This window comes from Haliaeetus leucocephalus, unplaced genomic scaffold (genome assembly GCF_000737465.1).
Source record: "Haliaeetus leucocephalus isolate CR32 unplaced genomic scaffold, Haliaeetus_leucocephalus-4.0 Scaffold1, whole genome shotgun sequence".
In the NCBI taxonomy this organism is placed as follows: Eukaryota; Metazoa; Chordata; class Aves; order Accipitriformes; family Accipitridae; genus Haliaeetus; species Haliaeetus leucocephalus.
Window position 1 is genome coordinate 22,571,020 of NW_010972437.1, and position 22,189 is coordinate 22,593,208.

General features: G+C 42.3%; 1 protein-coding gene across 1 annotated transcript in view; it reads right to left on the reverse strand.

Moving 5' to 3' along the window:
• SEMA5B (sema domain, seven thrombospondin repeats (type 1 and type 1-like), transmembrane domain (TM) and short cytoplasmic domain, (semaphorin) 5B) overlaps nt 1-18,492 on the reverse strand; it is a 135,171-nt gene extending 116,679 nt beyond the window's left edge. The window contains exons 1-2 of the mRNA XM_010568773.1: nt 18,339-18,492; nt 2,447-2,546 (exon numbers count right to left, since the gene is read on the reverse strand). Of these exons, the coding sequence (XP_010567075.1) occupies nt 2,447-2,546; nt 18,339-18,492 (254 nt within the window). The remainder of the gene's footprint in view (nt 1-2,446; nt 2,547-18,338) is intronic.
• Between the last annotated feature and the right edge of the window lie 3,697 nt (nt 18,493-22,189).

Consider the following 22,189-nt stretch of genomic DNA (forward strand, 5'->3'; position numbering starts at 1 on the left):
ATCTGAGGCTCGTGTTATTCCAGCTCCCTGTCTGCATGGCATGCCCTCAATACCTCTTACAGTTTCAGTCACGCTGTGTCCAATTCCTGAAACCAAAAACCCTCGTGAGCCCCAGGATCTTCTTTTCTTCTAGGAAGCATTTTCTGTGAAGCTTTGAAACACAGGATGAACTAAGCCAAAGAGATGCTGTGGTGAGGTCATACTGCTTTTAAATAGACAGAAAGAACTAGTCTGAAATAATTTATAACGCTATCATCTAATAGAATGATATTAACCAGGAAATTGAGAAGTGGGAGTACTTATAAACTCCACCCTGATCCCAAACTCCTTCCACAACCCCAGAATAGCTGGCGTTACTACTAATATGATCTACAGTAGCACATTTAAACATGGTTAACATTTAAATTTAGGTTTCATAAATTACACCCTGTAGAGATGGATAGAGACAGCTCCTATCTCTTTGAGGTATTGTTTCATTTGCAAATTCAAGCAGATGGTGCACGAGCAACTAATGACTCAAAAAATCACCCCTAAAAATAGTCCAGAACAAGGTGTGGATTTATCAGGGAAGGATGGAACAGAAAAAACTTTACTTCCCCTTCCCATTTCTCTGGCACAGCTCCAGGAGCTCAGCGCACCCAGAGCTGTGCAGCACCGAGGACCTCATCCACACCCCCATATTCAGGCACCTCTCCCTGTCACCTCGCACAGAGTGGAAATGAGATGGTGAAGAGGGAAAGGGCTCGGCACTCCCCACTTTCCCCACACCAAGCCTGTATCCAACCCAAAAAAACCCACCCTGGGAAATGATGTCTCCATTAACTCTATCAAGAATTGCTCAGCAGAGCCGTGTGGCACCATCGAAACTTGCAGTCTCCCAGTCAGGTGGGTAGCGCTTCATAAAAACTGACTTTTCCAAGGAAAGTCTATAAATACTTGTTACTGCTTCCTCGTGAAGCAATACACTGCAATATATTGTACTTCCAGCAGGAAGCCAAATTTGCTGTCACTTCCCCTGTTTATAATGATATTGTAGCCTTGTGTCTAACCACGCTCGTACAAACTCTTGTGGAGACAGAGACTCCCTCCAGGACGTGTCGCTGGGGTTTGAGCAGGGGTGAAGCATGTCAGCGTTAGCAGCGTCTGCGCAGGGGGAAACCTGCTGTGCAGCCGAATTATGTAAACCATAAATTCCTCAGAGCGACGTGCCTGTGTTTGTGCAATGCCTGGCAGAAGGCACTGTTCACAGCTGTCCCCAAAGCAATGCCGTTCTGAAGTAATAAATATTAATAATTGCTAGTTAAAGATTCCAGCACAGGTAAAGCTACGGCTTGAGAAGTAAAATGTTTCTGTATGAAAAGCAGGAGGGCCTCTGGCAATTTGAACAGCTACAGGAAGGTAAGTGTTATTATTTACTGCACAAATACACACAGAAAATGTATATTAAATCACACTTCGGTTGCCTCTGTGAAGCAAGAAACTCTCCCTCTGCAACACATCTTGCTCTTTTCTCTTGTTCGTATCGTGAGTTCTTCCAGCTCTGCTCCTCACCTCCTGTCCTCTAATGCTGAATAACCTGGGAAGAAAGCAGTCTCTTCCTCCATTTTCATTAGTAGCAGAGACTGCTACCACAATGTTATCTGATTCTAAATGTTATACTTAAACTGATTTGTTAGGCCATACTTAGTCTTTTCTTTTTGGGTTGTCTTATCTGTTTATTATGCAACAAAAAATAGTTGCTGTTGGGGCTCATGATTCAACCACTCCTGACGTATATTATTTCACTGAACCATAGTTCTTCTCCTGTTACAAATGCAGCTCTAAATTTGTTAGAGCTTGCCTATGCTCATCTTGTGTGTTTCCAACCTACTCTTATGGCATCCTAAATAAAAATAATGTTTGAAAATAAAGGAAAACATACACTGATTATATACAATGGGCCAAAACAAGACAGTTGCACCAAAACGCATAGGTGAGGATCTGGCTACATCAGCAAGATGAAGCAAAGAGGTTATGGAGTGAATTCTAAAAGAGAAGAAAGCAATCATTTACACTGTCATTATGACTTATACAAAGGTGTGTAGATGAACTTGGTACAGAGGGAAAGTCTGGCCATGCAAATAAACCATAAAGTCAAATTCTGTGCTGGCAGAGGGAGGGTGCAAAATGATTTACTATAACTCTTCTAACATTCACGATGCCGAGGGAGATGCCAGCATTCTGCTTCATTAACTAGTCATTTTGATTGCGTTTAAAAAAAAAAAAAATCTAGTAATTTTCTCTTTGCAATTATACTAGGAATCTAAATCCCTCTACATAAATTATAGCTTTCTTTTTGAGGTGGAGAATGGCCACATAAGCTGGAAACACACTCTCTTCTGAAGCCAGAACCTGAAGGGAAAGAGCTTGAGCAGCAACCCTGGGCTAATTAAAAGATTATCTTTACCTTGCTCCCACAATGAGCTGGTTCCTGTTGGCATCCAGTGCAAGCTGAGAAAAGTCATGCACACCTGGATAGGTGAAATTCGACACCCAGGGCTTCAGATCTGCAACGAAAATGAGAAAGCAGAAAACAATAAAGCTGCTCTAGAAGCAGTGAGTTTACCCGGACATCCACTAATGGATTTCCTACTGAGTTATCTGTCAGGAGAAGGCTAATTAATAATCTATTTAAAGGGTTTCTATTTATTCTGATCCTCCGCAGAACGTGCAAAAAACTGCACATAAACGCAGGGCTGTCTCAGCAGTTATTTTCACATCCAAGGTGGAGTGCCAGCATTGGTTTCAGAGACAACAGCAGCTCAATTTGACTTCTGTTAAAACTGGGGAACCATCTTCAGTGCCAGGGTTAAGTGGTATATAGGGACTAGGTTGCCTGCTGTAGTACCTCCATAGCTGTGCCTTCTGTGCTAAGCAAAGGGAAACTGCTGCCCTCCAGAAAGAGAAGATGGGGTCAACTGATTGAAAACCAAGTTAGAGTAGAAGTGATCTGCACTGAAGACCTGGCTGCTCCAATGACAGGTTTTACCTTCTCTTTCAGGGTTCTCTTCCAGGTTTCACTTTACCTAACATCTGGGATCCCTATCAGTTAAATCCTCCTTAATTTAGATTGGGGGTGGGGGTCATCACAGCATCTTTGTGGCTGCGAGATTGCATAAGCTTGAGACTGGCTCTATCAACTAGCTTGGATTTGCCAATCTAGGCAATTGTCCAAACTGCAATCACACAGGTTAAATGCAAAGCCATTGATTTGGCTGTGCTATGCTCATGGAGACAAAGCTCTTCCAGAAGCTGCATCTATTAACACAACATCAATTGAGAGATCTAGGGCAGATAGTCCTGATGTAATAAAAAATACACCTGTTTAAAGAAAAAGCTGAATTACTATTTTTAGGGTACTCTCAGGCATGATGCTAGGGCATTCCCAGAATTCCAGCTTTCAATACAGTTACCAACTTCGACCTTGTGTGTATCACGGATCACAAAATTTCAGCCTCTCACCTTACACCTTTACTGCACCAAATAACTGGGGATAGATCAATACATATCTTTCAGAAAGTCATCCAGCTTTGCTGTGAGGACTTCTCTTACGAATTTATTCCAACTGTTAACTACTCTGGCTGTTAAATACATGGAGAATACCAAATATCTGAGGGAGCAAGGCACAAATGAGACCAAATCAGTATATCTGTAATCCCTCTGTGACCTGTTGATAAGTAACCCTGGCTCATTCAAGGACTGCATGTTGAAGATCCAAGAGGCTCAACATGAAAAGTAATACCTTCTGGCCTCATGCCAACAGGTTAGCAATACACAGGCCAATGACCTGATGACTCATAACAATAATGATGTGGTTCAGACCAGTTCAAAAGAGCTCTGAAAAAACATGCTCCATTGTCATCTTATACCCCCAATGATAAATTGAGAAATCTCACTGAAGGCAGTCAGGTTTGAATCTTTTGTTGTAGGCATTAGTTCCCCTTTCCACAGGGGTGAGATGACAACGCTGATGAGGAATCTCATTAAGGCCTTTGGTGTCTTGGCATGCTTTGTAGGATTACAGATGTGCAACAGCTTAAAACCTTTGACGTAGGGATAGTTGTTGAGCAATTTCAAGTCCCTTCTCCCTCCAGGGATGGATGAAACCTAATCAAGCCCTTCAGTTATCAAAACCTTAAGAAAACACATATAAAAGTCCCTACACTCCACTTGTCCTGCCTCACTTCCCAAAGCAGAATCTTGTCATGGAGCTTCTGCCTCTGCCCTGACCACCACCATGTTTCATAACAGCTCCTAAGCCCCCTCACTATGGAGCTGGACACCATCAGGCCTGGTCCCATGCCCCACCTAACTGCACACTGCCAGGGGCTCTCCGACAATGAGACCTCCATGCTCACAATCTAAAAACCCAGTCGCCAGAAGCTGGACGTTTCCAGCCCTTCTCAGCATTCCTGTCGCACTGCACACAACACGTGTACCTCCTCTGCTCTTCAGTGAAAAGGCATGAGTTAAGGAATAACTCAGCCCATCTAACCTTCAAGCATCTCCACCTCCTACACTCCTCTGGGACCCTTAATGATGTACTAGCACCAGGGAGGCAACGCAGTTTCACCTCCGGCATTCTCCTAACTAATGGGGCTCTGTCTTCTTTTCCTGTAGCTCTTTAGCTGCAGAGACATTTCTGAGCCAAGCAGCAGAACCAGCAACAATAACACCTTTCAGGCAGGTTAGCCGGCTGACATGTGCTGCAGATCTCCTGGCATTTCTGTTGGCTGACGGGGGTGGGATTAGGGGATTGCTATATAATGATGATACCTTTTAAAGATCCTGCTTTTAGGCCATAATTTCTCTTGTCATTTTACCTCCTCTCCTACCAACTCTTTCCTACTAACTAACCCACTATTACAGTGCAGTGGCAGGAAGAGTATTTCTTCATCTGCTGCTCTAAGCAAAAGCTTCTCACTTCAGAGAGGTACACTCATCAGTTCTTCCTTTTAATGGCAAGCTCTGACAAATTACAGGTAAAAATAATTAAAAAAAAATTAAAGGCAGTAGGTGGCTTGAATCTTTCCATGTTGGCTGAAATGTCAATCAAGCCCAAGAAATAACAGGCAGTGTCTTGATTTCTATTACTACTGCAGGTGGTACAACTTACAAAGAAACCCTTCCCGGTTATTAAATTAAAGGCTGCAAGGCATGCATCCTCACAGCAAAATTAAGCTTTTATAGGCATGTAGTTGGAGATTATTAAACCCAGCATGGTCCCAGATAAGAATGTCTAAGTGTGAGTTGTCAGAATTAACGCCAAACGGCACATTTTCCTTCCCAACGTTCTTTCTTCCTGTAAAGAGGGAAGGGATAAAGTGGAATGGAAATGCAACCAAGAGTCAGTACATGGGTCTTTTTTCTTTTGACACATTCAAATCTACTGCTCGGACCACAGGCATCCCTAAGGACAGCTCCAGCCTTTCATTCTGAAACTAGCTCAGTTCTGCAAGGTAAGTGCTGCCCTGGGTCTATCCCATATTAGCTGAAGTTTACACATATGGACCCAATGAACTCCAGAGTTTGCTTGTATTTGACCTTTCTCAGAAGGCTGATTTTTCCAGTGCTGACTCTTTAATTTGGCTGGAAACCTTCAGCGCTGGGGCATGTTTACATTTGCAAAAGTATCTGTTTAAAAACAGTATGAAAAATTAAAAACCAAGGCCCTGGCTTTGCATGTCGGCAGCAGGAGCCGGAAAGCTAGGAACCACGTGGCTTAGGGGCAAAATGTTCATCAAGGCCTCCTTTGTGCTTCTCATCTCTAATCATTTCCAGGGGGTTAAAGATCCATGCTCTCACTTCCTCCACACGAGGACCAGCGAACAAAAGTTTAATAGTTTCCAACAGCATCCATCGCCAGACATCTGATTCGGAGCCTCTAAAGCTCTGCAAGTCCCTCCACAGCTCCAGGTGGTTCAGGTATCCAGCTGCAAAGAAGACAAAGCTTCGCAGGAAATACAAGTCTGCAGACACAGCTGTGCTCAGGCTATTATGCATGCATAACACAAGGTGAAAAGAGGCCCTCTGCCATTTCGGAGGGTGGTCCCTGCAGTCTGCTAACACGCTGCTCTGCGCTGGCTTCCTGAGAGTACAGGACTGGGACGAGGATTAGTCAGCTGCACAAAGGATGGCGTGCCAAATTGCAGGAGCTGAGTTTAAGGGCCTGATCCAGAGGCTCTTCAAATCATTGGCTGTTTTCCACTGAGCTTGATGGGTTTTGGATCAGCTTCTAAAGATGTGGTAAACCTGGTCATACTTGAGCCTTCATCTCCTCAAAACCAGCTGCTCCCCACCTCACCCTTGCACTGTGTGTTTTGGAGGAAAGAAAAAACTACATGTAAACACTGAGTTGAGACTTCCTTGTCTGAAGGACAGCATTTACTGCTTCATCTTACTTGAGCCCACTTGTAGCTCCCAACTCCAGCAGGCTGTAACAGCTTTGTGCATCCAGCACACATCACGCAAGAGCAGAGAGGTTAAATGGCCATGCCTTGAAATTGCAAAGGCATCGCTAGGTGCATAGAGCATGGCTAACCACTGTGTTATTCAAGAACACCTCTTCGGGAATAATTCTCAGTAAGGATTTTCTAGGCTGGAGCAAAAGAAAATAAACTAAACAGGACCAAGGATTCGTTGTGCAAAATAAGGGTATACCTACATATACAGACTAACCATGCTCCTATCTAACCACGCTCGTATCCTAGGATTGCACAGAAAAGCTTCAAAGATATCATAAAAAGACCTTAAAGGAGGAAGATAGGGAAGTTGAACAAGAAGGAAGATTCCGAGGGACCCCATTCCAGAAAAGACCACCTGAACCACATATATTACATAAAGCCCCTGTAAAATAAGCTGATTCAACAGTAGAAGTTTGTGCAATGAAGTAGGGCATACATATAGCACTTGGGGCCTGCCAAACTCAATGGGAATAAATACCCGTTCTGCAGATATTCAGACCTACTTTTGTGGAGTGTTAACTTGACCACACATTGAGTGCTTCCCTTACTGCCTCCGTATGGTCTCTTATAAGTTCTCTTAACTCAGCTTACTAGTTCATGGCATGTTTAATTACTGTGTGTGAGTACTTCAGCATTCCTGGGGAGACCCAGACAACAGCCATGACTTCTGTAACTGTTCAATCTCCACCTCTTTTGGTTTGCTTCAGCACTGGAACAGGGCAAACCATATATAGTGACTGGCAGATACTCCAGTTTGCAAGTACTCAACCACTTAGATCTTTTTCAGACCACCCACTAGCCTGGAAGACTCTCAGTGTTGGATCCCAACCATGACCAACAGATACAAATAACATAAGGTAAGGTTTCAGGCTGTCTTCTTGGTATAGACTGATGAAATGTCCCCTTTTCATAATCAGATCTACCATCTCAGACCATCCTCTGCTTCAATTATCCTCAGTATTCGGAGCATTTTTCACAAAGTAAGTAGACAGTTGCCTGCTAAGACTGAGGCCACAGTTTCCATTCTGTGTGGGTCACCAACCAGAACCCATGAGAGACAAAGCAAACAAGGCTGTAACCAAAGATCAGAAGGCTAATGACTACCCATGCTACCACCTGTCTTCTCAAACGCAGCAAGTGTGGACACTTCCAAGAATGCATAGAAGTTAAAGTCAAATTACAGTATTATCTTTATTAGACTGGCAATGAATCATATTTTAGTATCAGCCTCATTTTAAATTTTAGCTGTCTGCTGTAGGTCACACTACAGGTTAGTGCAATACTCTTTGGAAAATAACTTTCACTGCTACCCCATGCTGAGATGTAAAAGTAGCCTCCACAACACAAAACCACTCCACAATTCAGCAAATTTATCAGGGGAAGGGGAAATCTTTTGCTGCGCGGGCAGAGCTCAGCAAACAAATGTGTCAGCACTCAGAGCTCAACTTTACTCATGAGGCCAAAAAAATCAAGCTGGCTTTACCCAAGAATTCCTCCTACACATACATATCACCCTGCTGTCTTGTCTTCCCATCACCACCTCCACCTCATTACTGGTATTCTCTCTTTCTTTAACCTGATCCATTGAAATCTTTAATTGTACATTAAACATGCCCTCATCCCAACTGCTGCAATTTCTAGCTTCACTGCCTTCTTAAATGTCTGATCTCCACTCACACTTATGAAGACTCAGAAGGCTGTTGGCAGAGTATGCACCCTTCTACAAAATGGGCCAAACCAGCAGTTTCCTTCTGTCTTCCCTCAGTACCCGAATCCAACTCGGATGTTCTTCCAGCTGTCTCATTTTCATGGTTTCATTTAGTTTACCCCTCTGACCCCACGTTCACCTCCTCTCCCACTCCTGCTTTCTTTTCCAGCAGTCTTTACCTTCCAGCCGTGTTTCTAACTCATTTCCTGCCCACTCAGTCAATTCTTCCTGTCTATGAAACTTCTCCTCAGATGAGAGAAACAACGAGCTAACCCATGAGTGGCTTGAGGGTCACTGTGATAGCTGCTTGCAGTGAGCCATTCCCTTTCAATGAGATCCAAGAAGCAAAAGAGTTGCACATGTCCCTCTCAAACCTGTCCAAGAATAAGTGGATAGGAGATGACTGCAAGAAGAAAGAATAAGACTTTTTCTCTCTTGGTATCATGAAAGATGGAATAGTCCTATCTCTCAGCTACCAAGGAATAGAAGGGGACAGAAGAAAAGGCTCTGCTCTTTACCACCCTGAAGGGAAAAAAAGAACCAAAGACTCAGGTTGTACCTTCACAGAGCTGTAGGAATCACAATAATCATAGTAACCTAGACATGTTATCATATGAAGTTATGTCACATCTAGATGATTTTGCGCCTCTCCCCTCACTGCCTACACTGCCTCGTCCTTGAACTGACTTTGCTGAGTTTCTTTCTTCCCAAGAGAGAAATGACATCTGGAGATGTAGGCATGGTCCTAAGTGCCCAATAGCACTGACATTGGAGTCCTCTGTCTTGGGCAAATCATGAAACTATTTAGTGTCTCAGTGCTTTCAGTTGTTAAATGGGTTTAGGGATACTGGCTGGTGCATCAAGGCCTAATTATCTGTAAAGCATGTGATATACAGGAAGCACTAACTATTGCTAATGCATACCAAGCATCTTGACTCTTTGTTTCCTAAATTTTTAATCATTTCTTCAAAACAAGTGTTGCTAAATTGTTTCAATATGGAGAAGAACGAACTTAGTCTAAACCTAATTTTTGCAAAAGTACAATTGTGACTGCTTGTTTATTTACTTTTTGATTATTAATTTGGAGCAGCTGGCAAAACACACCAATCTACCAGGAAGAACCCAGGGATTCAATCCCAGATAAAGAAAACAGATAATAAGCATGAACTAGTGCTCACTTCCAGTATGGGACAGTGTGCTGTTAAGTTGTCCTGGGGCCCCCCCAAGGAAGTAGATCGAAGGACTGCAAGTCACATTCCCAGTTCGGCACATTTCTACAGTTCTTCAGCATTTCTGCTCCATCAGAGAGGCCAGTCTTAGCCCCTTCGCCTTTTCACTTGGGTTCCCATTTGCACATGGTGGAGGGCAGGCAGAAGCTCAATCAAGATCTGCCCCAGGGCAGTGTCAGCAGACTTCCACTCATTGAGTCCCCAGGCCTCAAGCTGGGGGAGAGGGAAAGAAGTCATGCAACATGAGAGAGGGTCTTCCCTCTTCAGCATGGCTCCTATGGCTCAGACCACCACAAGACCTCAAACCCCAACTAACATAGAATCATAGAATCACTTAGGTTGGAAAAGACCTTTAAGATCATCAGGTCCAACTGTTACCTAACACTGCCAAGTCCACCACTAAACCATGTCCCTAAGTGCCACATCTACACTTCTTTTATATACCTCAAGGGATGCTGACTCAACATACAGCATTGCAGATCCTCAATGGCAATGGTTGATCAAGAGCAAGAGGAGATGCCACAGTGCTGCAGGAGTTTCGGATATGGATACGTGTCCACAAGCGCGTCCGTTTGCCATGCCTGAGATCAACAGGACCAAAGGTGTGTGTCTACACAGCTCAAGACTTTGTGGAAAGAATTGATTTGGCTTTCCTCAGCAGGCTACCAACCAGGGCAAACACTACCATAACACTGCCTCCCCTCCTCAGAAACCTTGACTGCTACCCCACACAGCACTGCACGGTGTCATGCAGCCATAGCCCTGTGCCCCACCACCACCTTGTGAAACTCAGCTAACCGCTGCCACACACAGTCCCACTGTTAGAAAACCCAGAGATTTCTTGTTTTCTTAAGGATGTTGCAGAGCGTTTAAGTATTGTGATCCATTGTTTACTGAGACAAGCCCTGCAGCTGTCACGCAATCTCCCTTGCTGAGAAAGATAAGGTGAGTGCTCATGCATCACTTGCAGCTTCCTATGACATCCTGATCAGTATAATCCCTCTTTTCAGACAGGAAAGCAAGCTGCATCTTGGCTCCTAGAGCCACTGCAGTCTGATGGAAAAAACACTCCTTTGTCATCATTCAACCATCATTCAATCTGCCTCTTCCACATCTGGAGGCAAATTTTTTTTCACTATCCTTACAGTTACATGTCTACATCAGCCAGTTGTGCCAGCAGAGATGGTGCAAGATTCAGGACAACTGTTACCACTAGTGAGAATGTAGGAGAGGGCAGAGAAAGCATGGCTAAACTCTCTTTGAATTTCACCTGCAGGTAGCCAGATCTGCCACAGAAGCAGAAGTGTCTGATTTGATAAACATCTGAAACAGAAGTTGACCCTCTTTGCTGGCTCACCAGAGACTGAACTGGAGATGCCAAGTCAAACTCAGTTTGCACTTTTTAGCTAGCCAGGCTTATGAGGACTCCTGTCTTCTCTGGACAAAGGTCCCACCGTGAGTCAGTTACACCAATAAATCAGAGCAGAGGCTGTAAAATCCTGAAAGACTTTTGAAATGAACCTGTTCTCATAAGGATCAGTGTTTTTAAATTGGAAGCTGGCTAATAATAGTAAAGGATTATCAGAGACCACATTTCACCAATGACCTCCACCTCTTTTATTCATGTGCTGTAAACCAGAGCAATCCCCATGTATAAAATACAGATCTGAATTTTGCAGCTCAAACACTTCCATTAAAACACATTCTAAGGATCTCCCAATGTTATAAAAAAGAAAGGATGGATGATCTATGAAGTCAGAGCTTTTTAAGCCAAGGCACAAGAGTTTCTTCAGGATTATAACTGTACCTCCCAAAGCTAGCAATGATCATAGAAACCTCTAACCCAGTTTACTGTGCATTGCAGATCATGACTTTCAACCAGCTAATCCTATACTAAGCCAAGGAATGTGTTGGATTTCTTAACCATTTGATTCAGCCATGTTAGAGGAACAACTTGGCAAGTTGGACCTATGGTAGCAGAACACTCTAGAAACAAAATTATATGCTAGGGTTTCCATTTACAAACTTGATGTTTCAGTGCTATGCACTTTGACTGTAGCCTAGCTCAGCACATAAGCATACGCTTGGTTTCAAGTACACAATCCCATTGACTTCAAGGTAAGTACATATTAAGTGCTTGACTGATCTGAGACTGTTCATGGCTTTCCAGGGTGAACCCCTCACGATTAGATAAGAATATTTCTTATGAGATTGCTAGTGCTAAAGTCAACTTTATCAAAGCATAATGACATCCTTGAATGGAAGGTTTTAGGAGAATGTGATATATTAACGCTCATCAGAAGCAGATGTGCTAAATAAATGAGGTCTGCCATACCACTGGCTCACAAACTTATTCAGTTAGGGAACTGTGCTAAGTAAACTTTAAAATTGAGAATGAGGTCTCTGTAAGGCATGCCTTTGTTTGCACTGAACCACAGAAAAAGAAGAAAAGCACTTTGCTTTGCTTTCCACCTCGTTTCCTTTCTCTGAGGTGTGCCTGGGATCTGAAAAGAAGCAGCCCACTTCTATGTCCTAGATCCAACCACTGTGCCAAAGAAAGGACCACGCACATGCTGCTGTTAGCTGCTGCTGTTAGCCCCAGTTACACCAGCAGTACCTCTGGAAAATATAAATAAGCTACTCTGCTGCTGACAAGACTTTCTCATGGCCTCGGTCCACACGTACTGCACTGGTGACCTTCTGAGCACCTGTTCCTCCACACCGTGAGTCCACGTCACTCAGTCCTGCTGCTGTGGATGCCCTCCCTCTCATCATCACCACCACTCACGGTCAGAGGCTGCTCCTTCACTTGAGCTATCGTACCTCTCTAAAGTTTTACCTTCCCTCACTCCAATATGTAAGAGCTACTCAATCACTTTGCTTCCTGAAGCTTCACCGTAAAGTCTTCCTTTTCTTTCCTCCTTGTCATGATTCACACTGTCTAAAGCATTTTGTGAATGAAGGGCACTCTTCCAAAACCCCTTTTCTTCTTGAGGCCCCAGGGAACAGCACACTGAATAATTTTTTCAATCAAATCTCATTGCAATTATTTGTGAAGTGCATTGGACACCATTAATGGGGAAGTGTCAAAGAACTAGCATCATTATTGTTATAATTATTATTATGGAATGTAAAATATATTGAGAGCTGTTGGGTGTAATTTTCAGAAGTTTTGCCTGAGAGCAAATTACTTCCCTAACCACTGTATATTTATGGCTTTATCAGTCATAATTTTCAAACAAATCCTTAATGAACTCTAAAGAAGAAAATACCAGCTTCATTTGCCACGGTTCCATTTTTCAAGATTAAAAAGAAAATTGCCACAAGGCTTGCTTAATGAAAACAAAATCTATACTAAAATGCACCAAAGGTCAAATATTCTATAGCTCCCAGAGGATGCCACCAGTTTCCGGCCAACACTCCATCATTAGTTAATGTTTGGACTCCCTGTATGGAGATTCAAGGGCAGCAAGGCTATGAGCTAGAAGGCAATTCTCCCATAATGTATTTTGCCTTCCCTTTGATGTTTAGCCAGATATGCCTCTCATACTTCACCCCACAATCTTCATCCTTCGTTAACTAAAATTTTGGTTTGGATAGTCAAAATCTCACTTGCTCAAGAAAAGTGTAAATCTTTATCAGAATTTCCTAAGGGGCTTTCCTAGCTGGCCTTTGGAGTTGATGGATGCTAATGTGCTTTTCTTCCATCAATATACAGTAAAGGGAATAATGTATTAGTGACCAATTCAACAATAGTGGGGGTGTTTGGTAAAATGTCAAGAAGCTTCAAAAGAAATAAATCATGCCCTATTATCCTTCAGCCCACAAAGTTAAAACAGCTTTTGCTTTCAATACAACAAGTGAACACTTAACTGCTCCCCACAGATTTCAGTGTTTGAAGCTGGCTACTTTTCAAGAAAATGTTGTTTAAAGAAAGAAAATATTGAGAAAATATACAGCAAGCTACATTCAAGCAACCTGAATCACATTCATCTGGTAGGAAGTAATAATTACAGACAGTCTGAAGTAAAATCCCAGATTTAAACACTCCCAAACTAATTCATTTTGAAAACCTGAGGCAACAGACAGAACAACTTGTCTGCATCTAGGAGAGATTGAGGATTACACAATGGGTCAAATGCCACACACTGAGAACTCACACCAGCTGTGATGATACAGTCTGCAAAGCTGAGATTTGCAGTCCTGAGAAGATCTGGGATATAAGCTATTTAACCAAGTCCACCTCTCTCCTGTGCTTCAGCATGGGATCAGTTTTTATGGATGAAGACAGGCTGCAATTATTAAAGCAGGGACAAATGATGTTCTTCCAGCTTACACTAACTGCCATGACCCAGGGGAGAAAGCCCTGGGAGACAGAACGGAGAAAAACCTGGGAAGTCTATCATACTTCTTCCTAAGCATAGCGATTTAACAGATAAAACTAATGAGAAATAAATAATGGTAGAAACTGCAAGTGGAAACCTGTCTACAACTCATTTCCAGTTAAGCTGTGAACATCAAAGTGATTCATATAACACAGAGGAGTTTGCAAACTTTTAAGCATTTCCTTGGTAAACAAGCTGAAACCGAGCACTCTGCACCCATACAAACATATATGCATGTCAGTCATGGCTCTGGCTCTCGAAATAACAAATCTTACACAGTATTGCTGTGGCAGAAGATGTTTCTGGCTTTCCCAAAGGGCATGTTACAAAGGAGCTCCAAATGTCTTTAATAAATAGCAAAGGTGCTTAATGTCCAAGAAACAGCTGTATAACAATGAAGGATACTGCTCAGAACCAGGACAGTATGGCAAGGGAATAGCCCAGTTGCAAATGCAGGGATCAACCTATTGGTTTCAATATACATATGGAAAAGACAAGAAAGATGATCATGAATGACAAGAACTAGAAACAATTTCTCTGGTGTTTGGCTTACCAGAGTGGTCCACAGTGGAGCTGTGCCAGAATGACATACTGTTTAGTGAAATGGGACTTGGACGCATGTGTACATGCATGTATAAATAAGAAAAGGATGCACTAAGGATATACTTGACTTGTTTCACTAATTTCTCAACTCACTGAAAAACAAGCAAGTATGCAAGATCCTTAATGTAGCTACCCACTCACAGCCAAATAGGTAATAAGACACTAGAAACAGCCTCCTGGGAAGTAAGAGATCATTTTCTTATTGATCTAACAAGGGAAATCAAACTTTAACTGGATTTCCTATAAGCACAGAGTAGAACAATCTAATTATGAAAAGCCCAAACTGGGTACATTATTATTGTTGGTGAACTGTACAATGAGCATGTTGTGGTTTAAGCCCCATCGGCAACTAAGCACCACGTGGCCACTCGGTCACTCCTCCCTGCCCTGGTGGGATAGGGAGGAGAATCAGAAGAAAAAGGTAAAACCTCATGGGTTGAGATAAGGACAGTTTAATAGGACAACACAAGGAGAGAAGAAGTAACAATAACAATTATACTAATAAAAGAATGTATAAAGCTAGTGATGCACAATGCAATTGCTCACCACCTGGAACCCGATGCTTGGCCCATTCCGGAGCTGCCATTCCTCCTCCCCCTGGCCAGCTCCCCCAGTTATATACTGAGCATGACACCATATGGTATTGAATATCCCCTTGCCTAGTTCGGATCAGCTGTCCTAGCTGTGCCCCCTCCCAGCTTCCTGTGAAAATTAACTCTATCCCAGCCAAACCCAGGACAGAGCATCATTTATAAGCCCCAGGGAAATTGGGGCACCATTGTGTTAGTTTGGTACTGTGCAAATACACAGGACGGTGCTCACAGCACAAATTCCTAACCTGTGCCTCACTATCTCTATGTAGTCTGTTAGGATAAGTCATTCAGCTCACAGCCCCTTCCCAGCCCACATCTCTCCCAGCAGTGCAAACTTTATCTTCAGCATGTAAAAAAAGCATGTTTAGGACCAGAATTTATGTCCCTCGACTTGTCTAGACCATTTTCTCTAGGTCACAAGTAATAGCAGGTGGTTTGGGGAATGGGATCTGTAAAGAAACAGGCATTTCTTCAGGTCCAAACACAGCTAAAGTAAAAGTATTTTGCATACGTAGACTCCGTTCTGCTTAAATGAGTAGATCATGCACTGTATTCTTGCTTTCTTACCCCACAGCAATACAAAGAGATATAAATTCAAACAGACAGTTGACTAGTGTGGATGAGATACAATAAGCAAGAGATGAGAGATAGAAAATACATAATTTCTCAGGAAATAAGTTAAAAAGTACATGGAAAGGAGTTTTACTTGGATTCTTCCATGACAAGGATATTATCCAGCAAACTGGATGTTAAGAATATTGTAATCTGGAGGAAAAGTACAATAAAAAGAGAGGCTGAGCACAACCAAGGTAAGAACCGAAGACTGGAGAACACAAAAGATGTTATGGAATCACATTTGTCTTGTGATGGGAAGCCTGGCTAGCAAGGTTGTGAAAAAGAAGCTATTCAACCCCTTTGTAACATAAACTGTTTTGTTAATCTATTCATTCTGGCAGTAAATTAATGCATCCTGTATGACTGAATGGTCTGGGGCCTTACTTATTATTACTGCCCATCCACTGAAAATTGCTGGTGTAACATAATCCTCTCCCCTGGCAGCGGGAGCATCAGCAGAGCTGCTGCTGGGGCCACTCTTTCAGTCGTTGGCTTGGCATTCCCATTGTATAGCAGGTTGTGATCCATGGGACGATGAATTTGGAGGCCCACAGAAAGCCCATGAGCCACACTGTTAAGCGGAGACATCCTCAGAGCAATTTGGAACAGCATATAAGATGTAGATTCCCCTGCTCGTCTCCCCTTGTAGCCTAAACCTGCTTGTGCTGGCATCAGAACAGGGTATAGCTTTAAGAGAAATCATATTATGAACTGAGATGTGGTTTTGGAGGTGTGAGCCCTCTTCCACAGAACTTAAATACTATGTGCAGTGGCGATAAGGTGCCTTTAATTTTATTCCTGTGTATTTTCCAGCTGAGCTTTGCAGCAGAAAATACAGGATTAAACTGTATCATGAACAATCATGAGGAAACAGGTGCTGAGAAAAAACAATAACTCTGAATCTAATTTGGGTTTAAGAGACCCAAATGATAATCTGGGTCATTTTCTTGATCTGCCTGCAATTTCAATCTTTATTTCGTTTGTATAATTGTCAAGTTCTAACTCACTCATACCAGTTCCTGCCCTCTATCATTAAAGAGAGGAAGGGAACAAGCACAGTGAAAGGGAAGGAGAGATTATTTTTTTCTGTGAAAAAATTAATGCCTGATTAAAACAAAGCAAACTGGCAGATTATGAGTGTGTTTACATAGCCATCACTTCTGCAGAGAAGCACTCACTTTGAGTGCCAAAAAATGCCCACCAATGCCTCAACATCAAGAATCAGGGCTCTAATATTCCCTGCAGAATGATTTATCTCAGTGCTGGATCCTGCAAACACACCCTCTATAAACTCAAAGTTTGGTGCTCCTGGTTAATAGGAAGAGCACACACTTTTTCTCTTTTCTGTACCTATAACATCCTCATTATTGTGTTATCTATTTAAATATCCAACTGAGTTCCACCACGTTTTTAACCGCAAGCGTTTCTCCCTTCACCCCTCCCCAGTTAAACAGATGGTTAGACTTATTTAGCAATTAAAATCAAGGTTTATTTACCCATTCCACCAGAGCAAAGTTAGAGCCAGTGCCATATCATGTAGGCTTAAAGATTTTGCTAATTTACTTTAATCCACTTAAACCTTTAAAGCACAGATAATAGAAAACACACAAGAAATCTCTTACACTTTCCAAATTAAGAGACAAGAGTTTCCTCCTCTGTAAAGAAGAGTAAAGCTCTCTAGAAGAACCCTGAAAGGTCAGCAAGGAAGCCTTTGACTACTTTCTTCCTGGAAACCCTATCTCAAAGGTCACAGAACCACAACTAAATTGCCTTTAGCAAAGAACCTAACTAGAGACACATTGCAAGGTACTTAATTGCCTTTAGTGAAGAATGTAACTGTAGATGCATTGCAAAGTCTTAAATGGGAACCAAAATCGATATTTCAACATTTAGGAGGAAACCACTTTTAGCAAGGAGATTCAGCAGCTGATGATGCTGGCACACTGAGCTTAGCACACTAGTCTGGGGTGAATTCAGAAATAATGGTGGTACCCATATAATGATCTAACTGTCACGTGGGTAAGTGGACAGACTGGACAGACAGCAACTTAGTACACTCATGGAAAATCCAACTGGGATAAGGACAAGAGAAATTCCATGCTGCAAGAGAACAGTAAAAGGATTGCCCATTGCAACACAAAGGCCCCCTCTCACATTCTTAAGACCTTGTCAAGTTAAATGCCCAGATGAAAGACAGAAAAACTACTAGCAGAGGTGATAAATACCTAACAAACCAAAACAAAGCAACAAAAAGGCAGCCACTCCTTGCAATTTTAAAACAATTTACTTCTCTTGCATTCAGGTATGTCCAAATTCTCTATCACTTTTCACTTACTAAGTGTCTGGATCCAACCAGCCAGGTGAGGTATATAAGCATTACTGAATCCAGTTAGAGAAAAAGAAACTGAAACACAGTTTCAGTATGGCACAAGATTACAGGGAGCCTGTAGCAGAATTGAAAATGGAGATTCTTAGACCAGAAGTCCCCAAACTGCCTGAACTAAGCGACTGCTGTGAAACCTGAAAGTTAAAACTCTGTAAAGCATCAAAGGGAATACGATTCATCAGGCCACTTGCACTAGCCTGTAGAAAACAGGTGTAAGGAAAACAGCACAGACTAAATCATCATGCCTAACACCACCAGGAAGGACTTCAAAATGGCTCATCCTACTGGAACTTGAAACAGGAATGGAAGCTCTTACCTTCAAAAGCAATTGTGGGATGTTCTTTCCTGATGCATTGCTGATGTTCAGCTTCAGAGTATTCAGGTACATTCTGTGATGCTGAGAGATGAAAAGCAAGAAGAAAAAGGCTTGGCAATGACAGGGAAATGGCCTTTAATCTTGAAACAACCATGACTGAAGGGCGGCTGCAGATCTAGCTTCCAAGGTAGGCCCAGGGAGGATACCTGAAATACAAATAATTCCACTTTCAGAAAGATGAATACTTATCCGGAGTGTGTAACATGGGTAGAGAAGGGTGGAGGTTCCCCTTTCATCCCAATCCCACTTGTGCTAAGTAGACAAGATAATATTCCACAAACAGCATCAAAAAAAAAAAGACCCAATTTACAACTGTGTTTGGGCTTCTAACTTCAAAAAGAAGGGAAGCGCACAGCTCCCTAAATATATATCTCTGTATACCTTTGAGGTATATGTCCTTATACAGCAGCTGGTGTGCAATAGCCAGTGCTGACAACATGAAATCTCAAATATTCCAGATGATGTAAATGTGTCCCCCAGTGTAGACAACTCACTCCTCAGTTTCATGACATGTCCATGTTTAAATGTCATGCTACATTCAAGAGATGGCTAAGGAAAAGCCAACATCAGTCATCGTGAAAACACATGTGCAACTAATAGTGTTCTAATAGGAGATTTATACATTTTACCACTGCTGTTTTAAATGTCTTGAAACAAGAAAAGCCAATTTAAAGGTGTTGCCAGGAAAGTGCTAATTAGGGTAACATAAAAATTAAAAGAGCTTAATGGGGAGAATGGTGAGAAGTGAGTCAATTGCCTGCATTATCATGGGATGCTATAGCTCCTAGTCACAAGAGCTGAGGCACTGCTAAAGAGGAGGAGCACTCATTCTCAGGCTAGGAGAGAGGAAAGTCATGCCTTTTCTACGTGAGCATTTTTAACAACAGCAGCAGAAAAGATGTAGCTCTAAAACTCCCCCGGGCCTACCAGGGCTGAGGCAGGGGATGGAAGATTAATTAGCCCATGCCACAAGCTCCCCAAGATGCTGCTGCAGCTTAGGAAAATATGCATTGCCAAATTTAATCTTACTGATATGCACATTGTATTTTCCCATGTAACTTCATTCAATTATTGCAAACACGTGTTTGCAAACACATGGAGTCTCCTACCCTTAAATCTTATGTAGTGATAAAGCTGATTCTGATTAAATTCACACATAACAAGATTTTCAGTTCCTGCAGGTGTAATGATTCATAAAAGTAGTGTAACAATCAACACCTGCAGTGCCTGATACCTCTATATTTTTGTCTGGAGTCTCCAAAACACCGTCAGTGAGCTGAAGTGGCCAGGCTGGTAGCTGGTAGCGTGAGGCAGTGATACACAATGACAGACTTGTGGTATGGAGTGAACTCCAATATAGGGGATAATACTGTGACATTAAGGAGCTGGAAGAAGTTTGTAAAGGTCTTTGGGCATCACAGGAGTAATAAGGGACTGCTTACAGCAGCAATGGAAGACAGTTGGTTTGAAAGATGGATCCTATGTTTTATTCTTATCTGTATTTCTCTGTGATTTTAAACACTGGCATGAAGATGAGTTGCCAGCGCATCCATTATGCGTGTCCTCAGCAGCAGCTACATACCATTGACTGAAAATAGCATTGGCATTCAGGATTTGGGGTAGTTCTAGGGACTTGGTTTCCCAACCAGTGTGAGTGAGAGATTACAGCATTTCATATTTTTTCCAGCTCCATATACGTGCAGATTTTATGCAGGGATGTATAAAATCCCCTTCCAGTTCTCCAAAGGAGGTTTTACAGCACTTCACTATGGAGGTTTTTTTATTTTTTTAAACACAGCAAATATGTTAAATTAAAAAATGGGACTGGCAGAAGTAAGAGATGTGAAATCAGTCAAAGCTAAGGCCAGCACAGCGTTTATTCATTAAGCACAAACATATTGCAGGGTGTACCTTGCTGAGTACTGTGGCATCTCACATGATGGAGATGTTGTGCAACTCATGTTGTAATGAAAATTATCAATGATGAAGCATAGGATTGTATTTTCAGCCGTTGGTTTAAATGGTCACTTTTTTCAGTACAGATCCAGAGGTGAAACACAGCACAGAGATGTGAACCCCAGGGAGATGCATTTTGTATAGCGCTCGGATTCGCTTAAAGTTCCAGAAAAGACAAAGCCAAACTTTCCTTAGATTGGAGATGGTTGTCATGGGAAATGCACAGGAGGCAAAAGGACTTCTTCACTGTCAGATATCCTTGCTGGAAACTGGAAGAGACAGTCATGGAAATCTCACTTTATGCATGCTCTACTCCTCCCAGTGCAGCCATTACCAGATAATCCTAGAAATAAGGTACTAAACTAGACAGACTTTTAGTCTGAGCCAATATGGCCATTTCCATTTACTAATAATCCAAACAATGATTTCAAGCTAGGTGAAAAAAATTGTTAAATCAAACACGGTAGGGTCCCATGCTCCTCTAAGGCCCTGTGAGGTCTACAATCAGCAGATGAGTAAATTCAAGTTTCACACTCTTCAGGGTCATGAAATGATAAAAAGTTGCATACAGGAAAGCTTCATAACATCCCACAGCCTATTCTGTGCCAAAGCAGAGTACATTTACTAGTGTTTTGTCTGGACTAGTTGTAAAATGTGCCAAGTACCTGGATTTCTGCCACTTTCCCTGGGAGATTTTACCACAGTCCAAGAGACTTTAGTGTTCCTTAGAAAGCTGTAAGCAGTATTTGGGGTAAAGTTCCATCTTCTTTTTCCTTATTGTCACAGGGAAATCCAAAGTGTGCATGAAAATAATGGTTTCAAACTTGATGTGAAATGGAAAGTAATATATGACCAAACAAAAATGAAAAAGAAACATTATAAAAAACTTGTATCCTTCCCTATGTCCCCTATCTCGTACATCCAATTGCATCCATCAAATGTGTGGAGCTCTCATGTGCTGGGAAGTTGAACAAAATCAGTCGTGTGCAGCCCTGAACTGGTGCCTACTGGAGTCAGAGTCAATGAGTAAATGCCAGCTTGATCAAGGGCGACAGAAGCTTGAGCCCTAGAGCACCAGCTAAACAATATTCAGACAGTGGATAGCATTGCAAAAGGTTACTCCTTCAACCTGTCCCTTCCCAGGCTGCCTTGCTCATTTTTTTCTCAATATTTTAAGAGAGACTCTAACTTAGTAATTGCTATTCCCAGCTGCTGCAACTTTATTTTTGAAAAATACATACTCCGAATATGAAGCAGTGCCATGTGCAAGAGCAGGTCAATTGTATGCCAGGAGCAAACTAGTAACTGCCTGGGAGAGTCCAGAAGCTAGTTATGAAGTGTAAATATTTTAATTCTACTGGAGATGGCCAAACTGAAGCCTCCAATTTTGCCCAAGCTGCAGATTTTCACTGTGAGGGCTGGCGTATGACCAGTGCCTAGGACCAGTCCTCATCCAGGCTGCTAAAACACTGCATGTCCTAAGCACAGCCCAGGCTAGCGGTGGTTTGCACTGCTGGAACTTGCCCTAGCATTAAGCCGTTTAGATACAGTTAAATGCTGTAAGAAGAGCTGTTCTTATTAGACTCTCTGCTCAAAATGGCTTAGAGCTCAAGAAACCAGCTGTCAAGGTTTCAGTGCAGATGAGAAGCAAGAGTTCAAATCCCTGGTTAAACTCAAATCTCAGATAGGACATATCGTTTCAATTCTTTATTTGCTCATCTTCATGTATCTTTACCACCTCAGCTATTCCCCCCCACACACAATGCAGACACGTTAAAAAAAAAAGAATGAAAATGTCCAATAAGATTATCTGTCCAAGTTAATCTGTCCTCTCC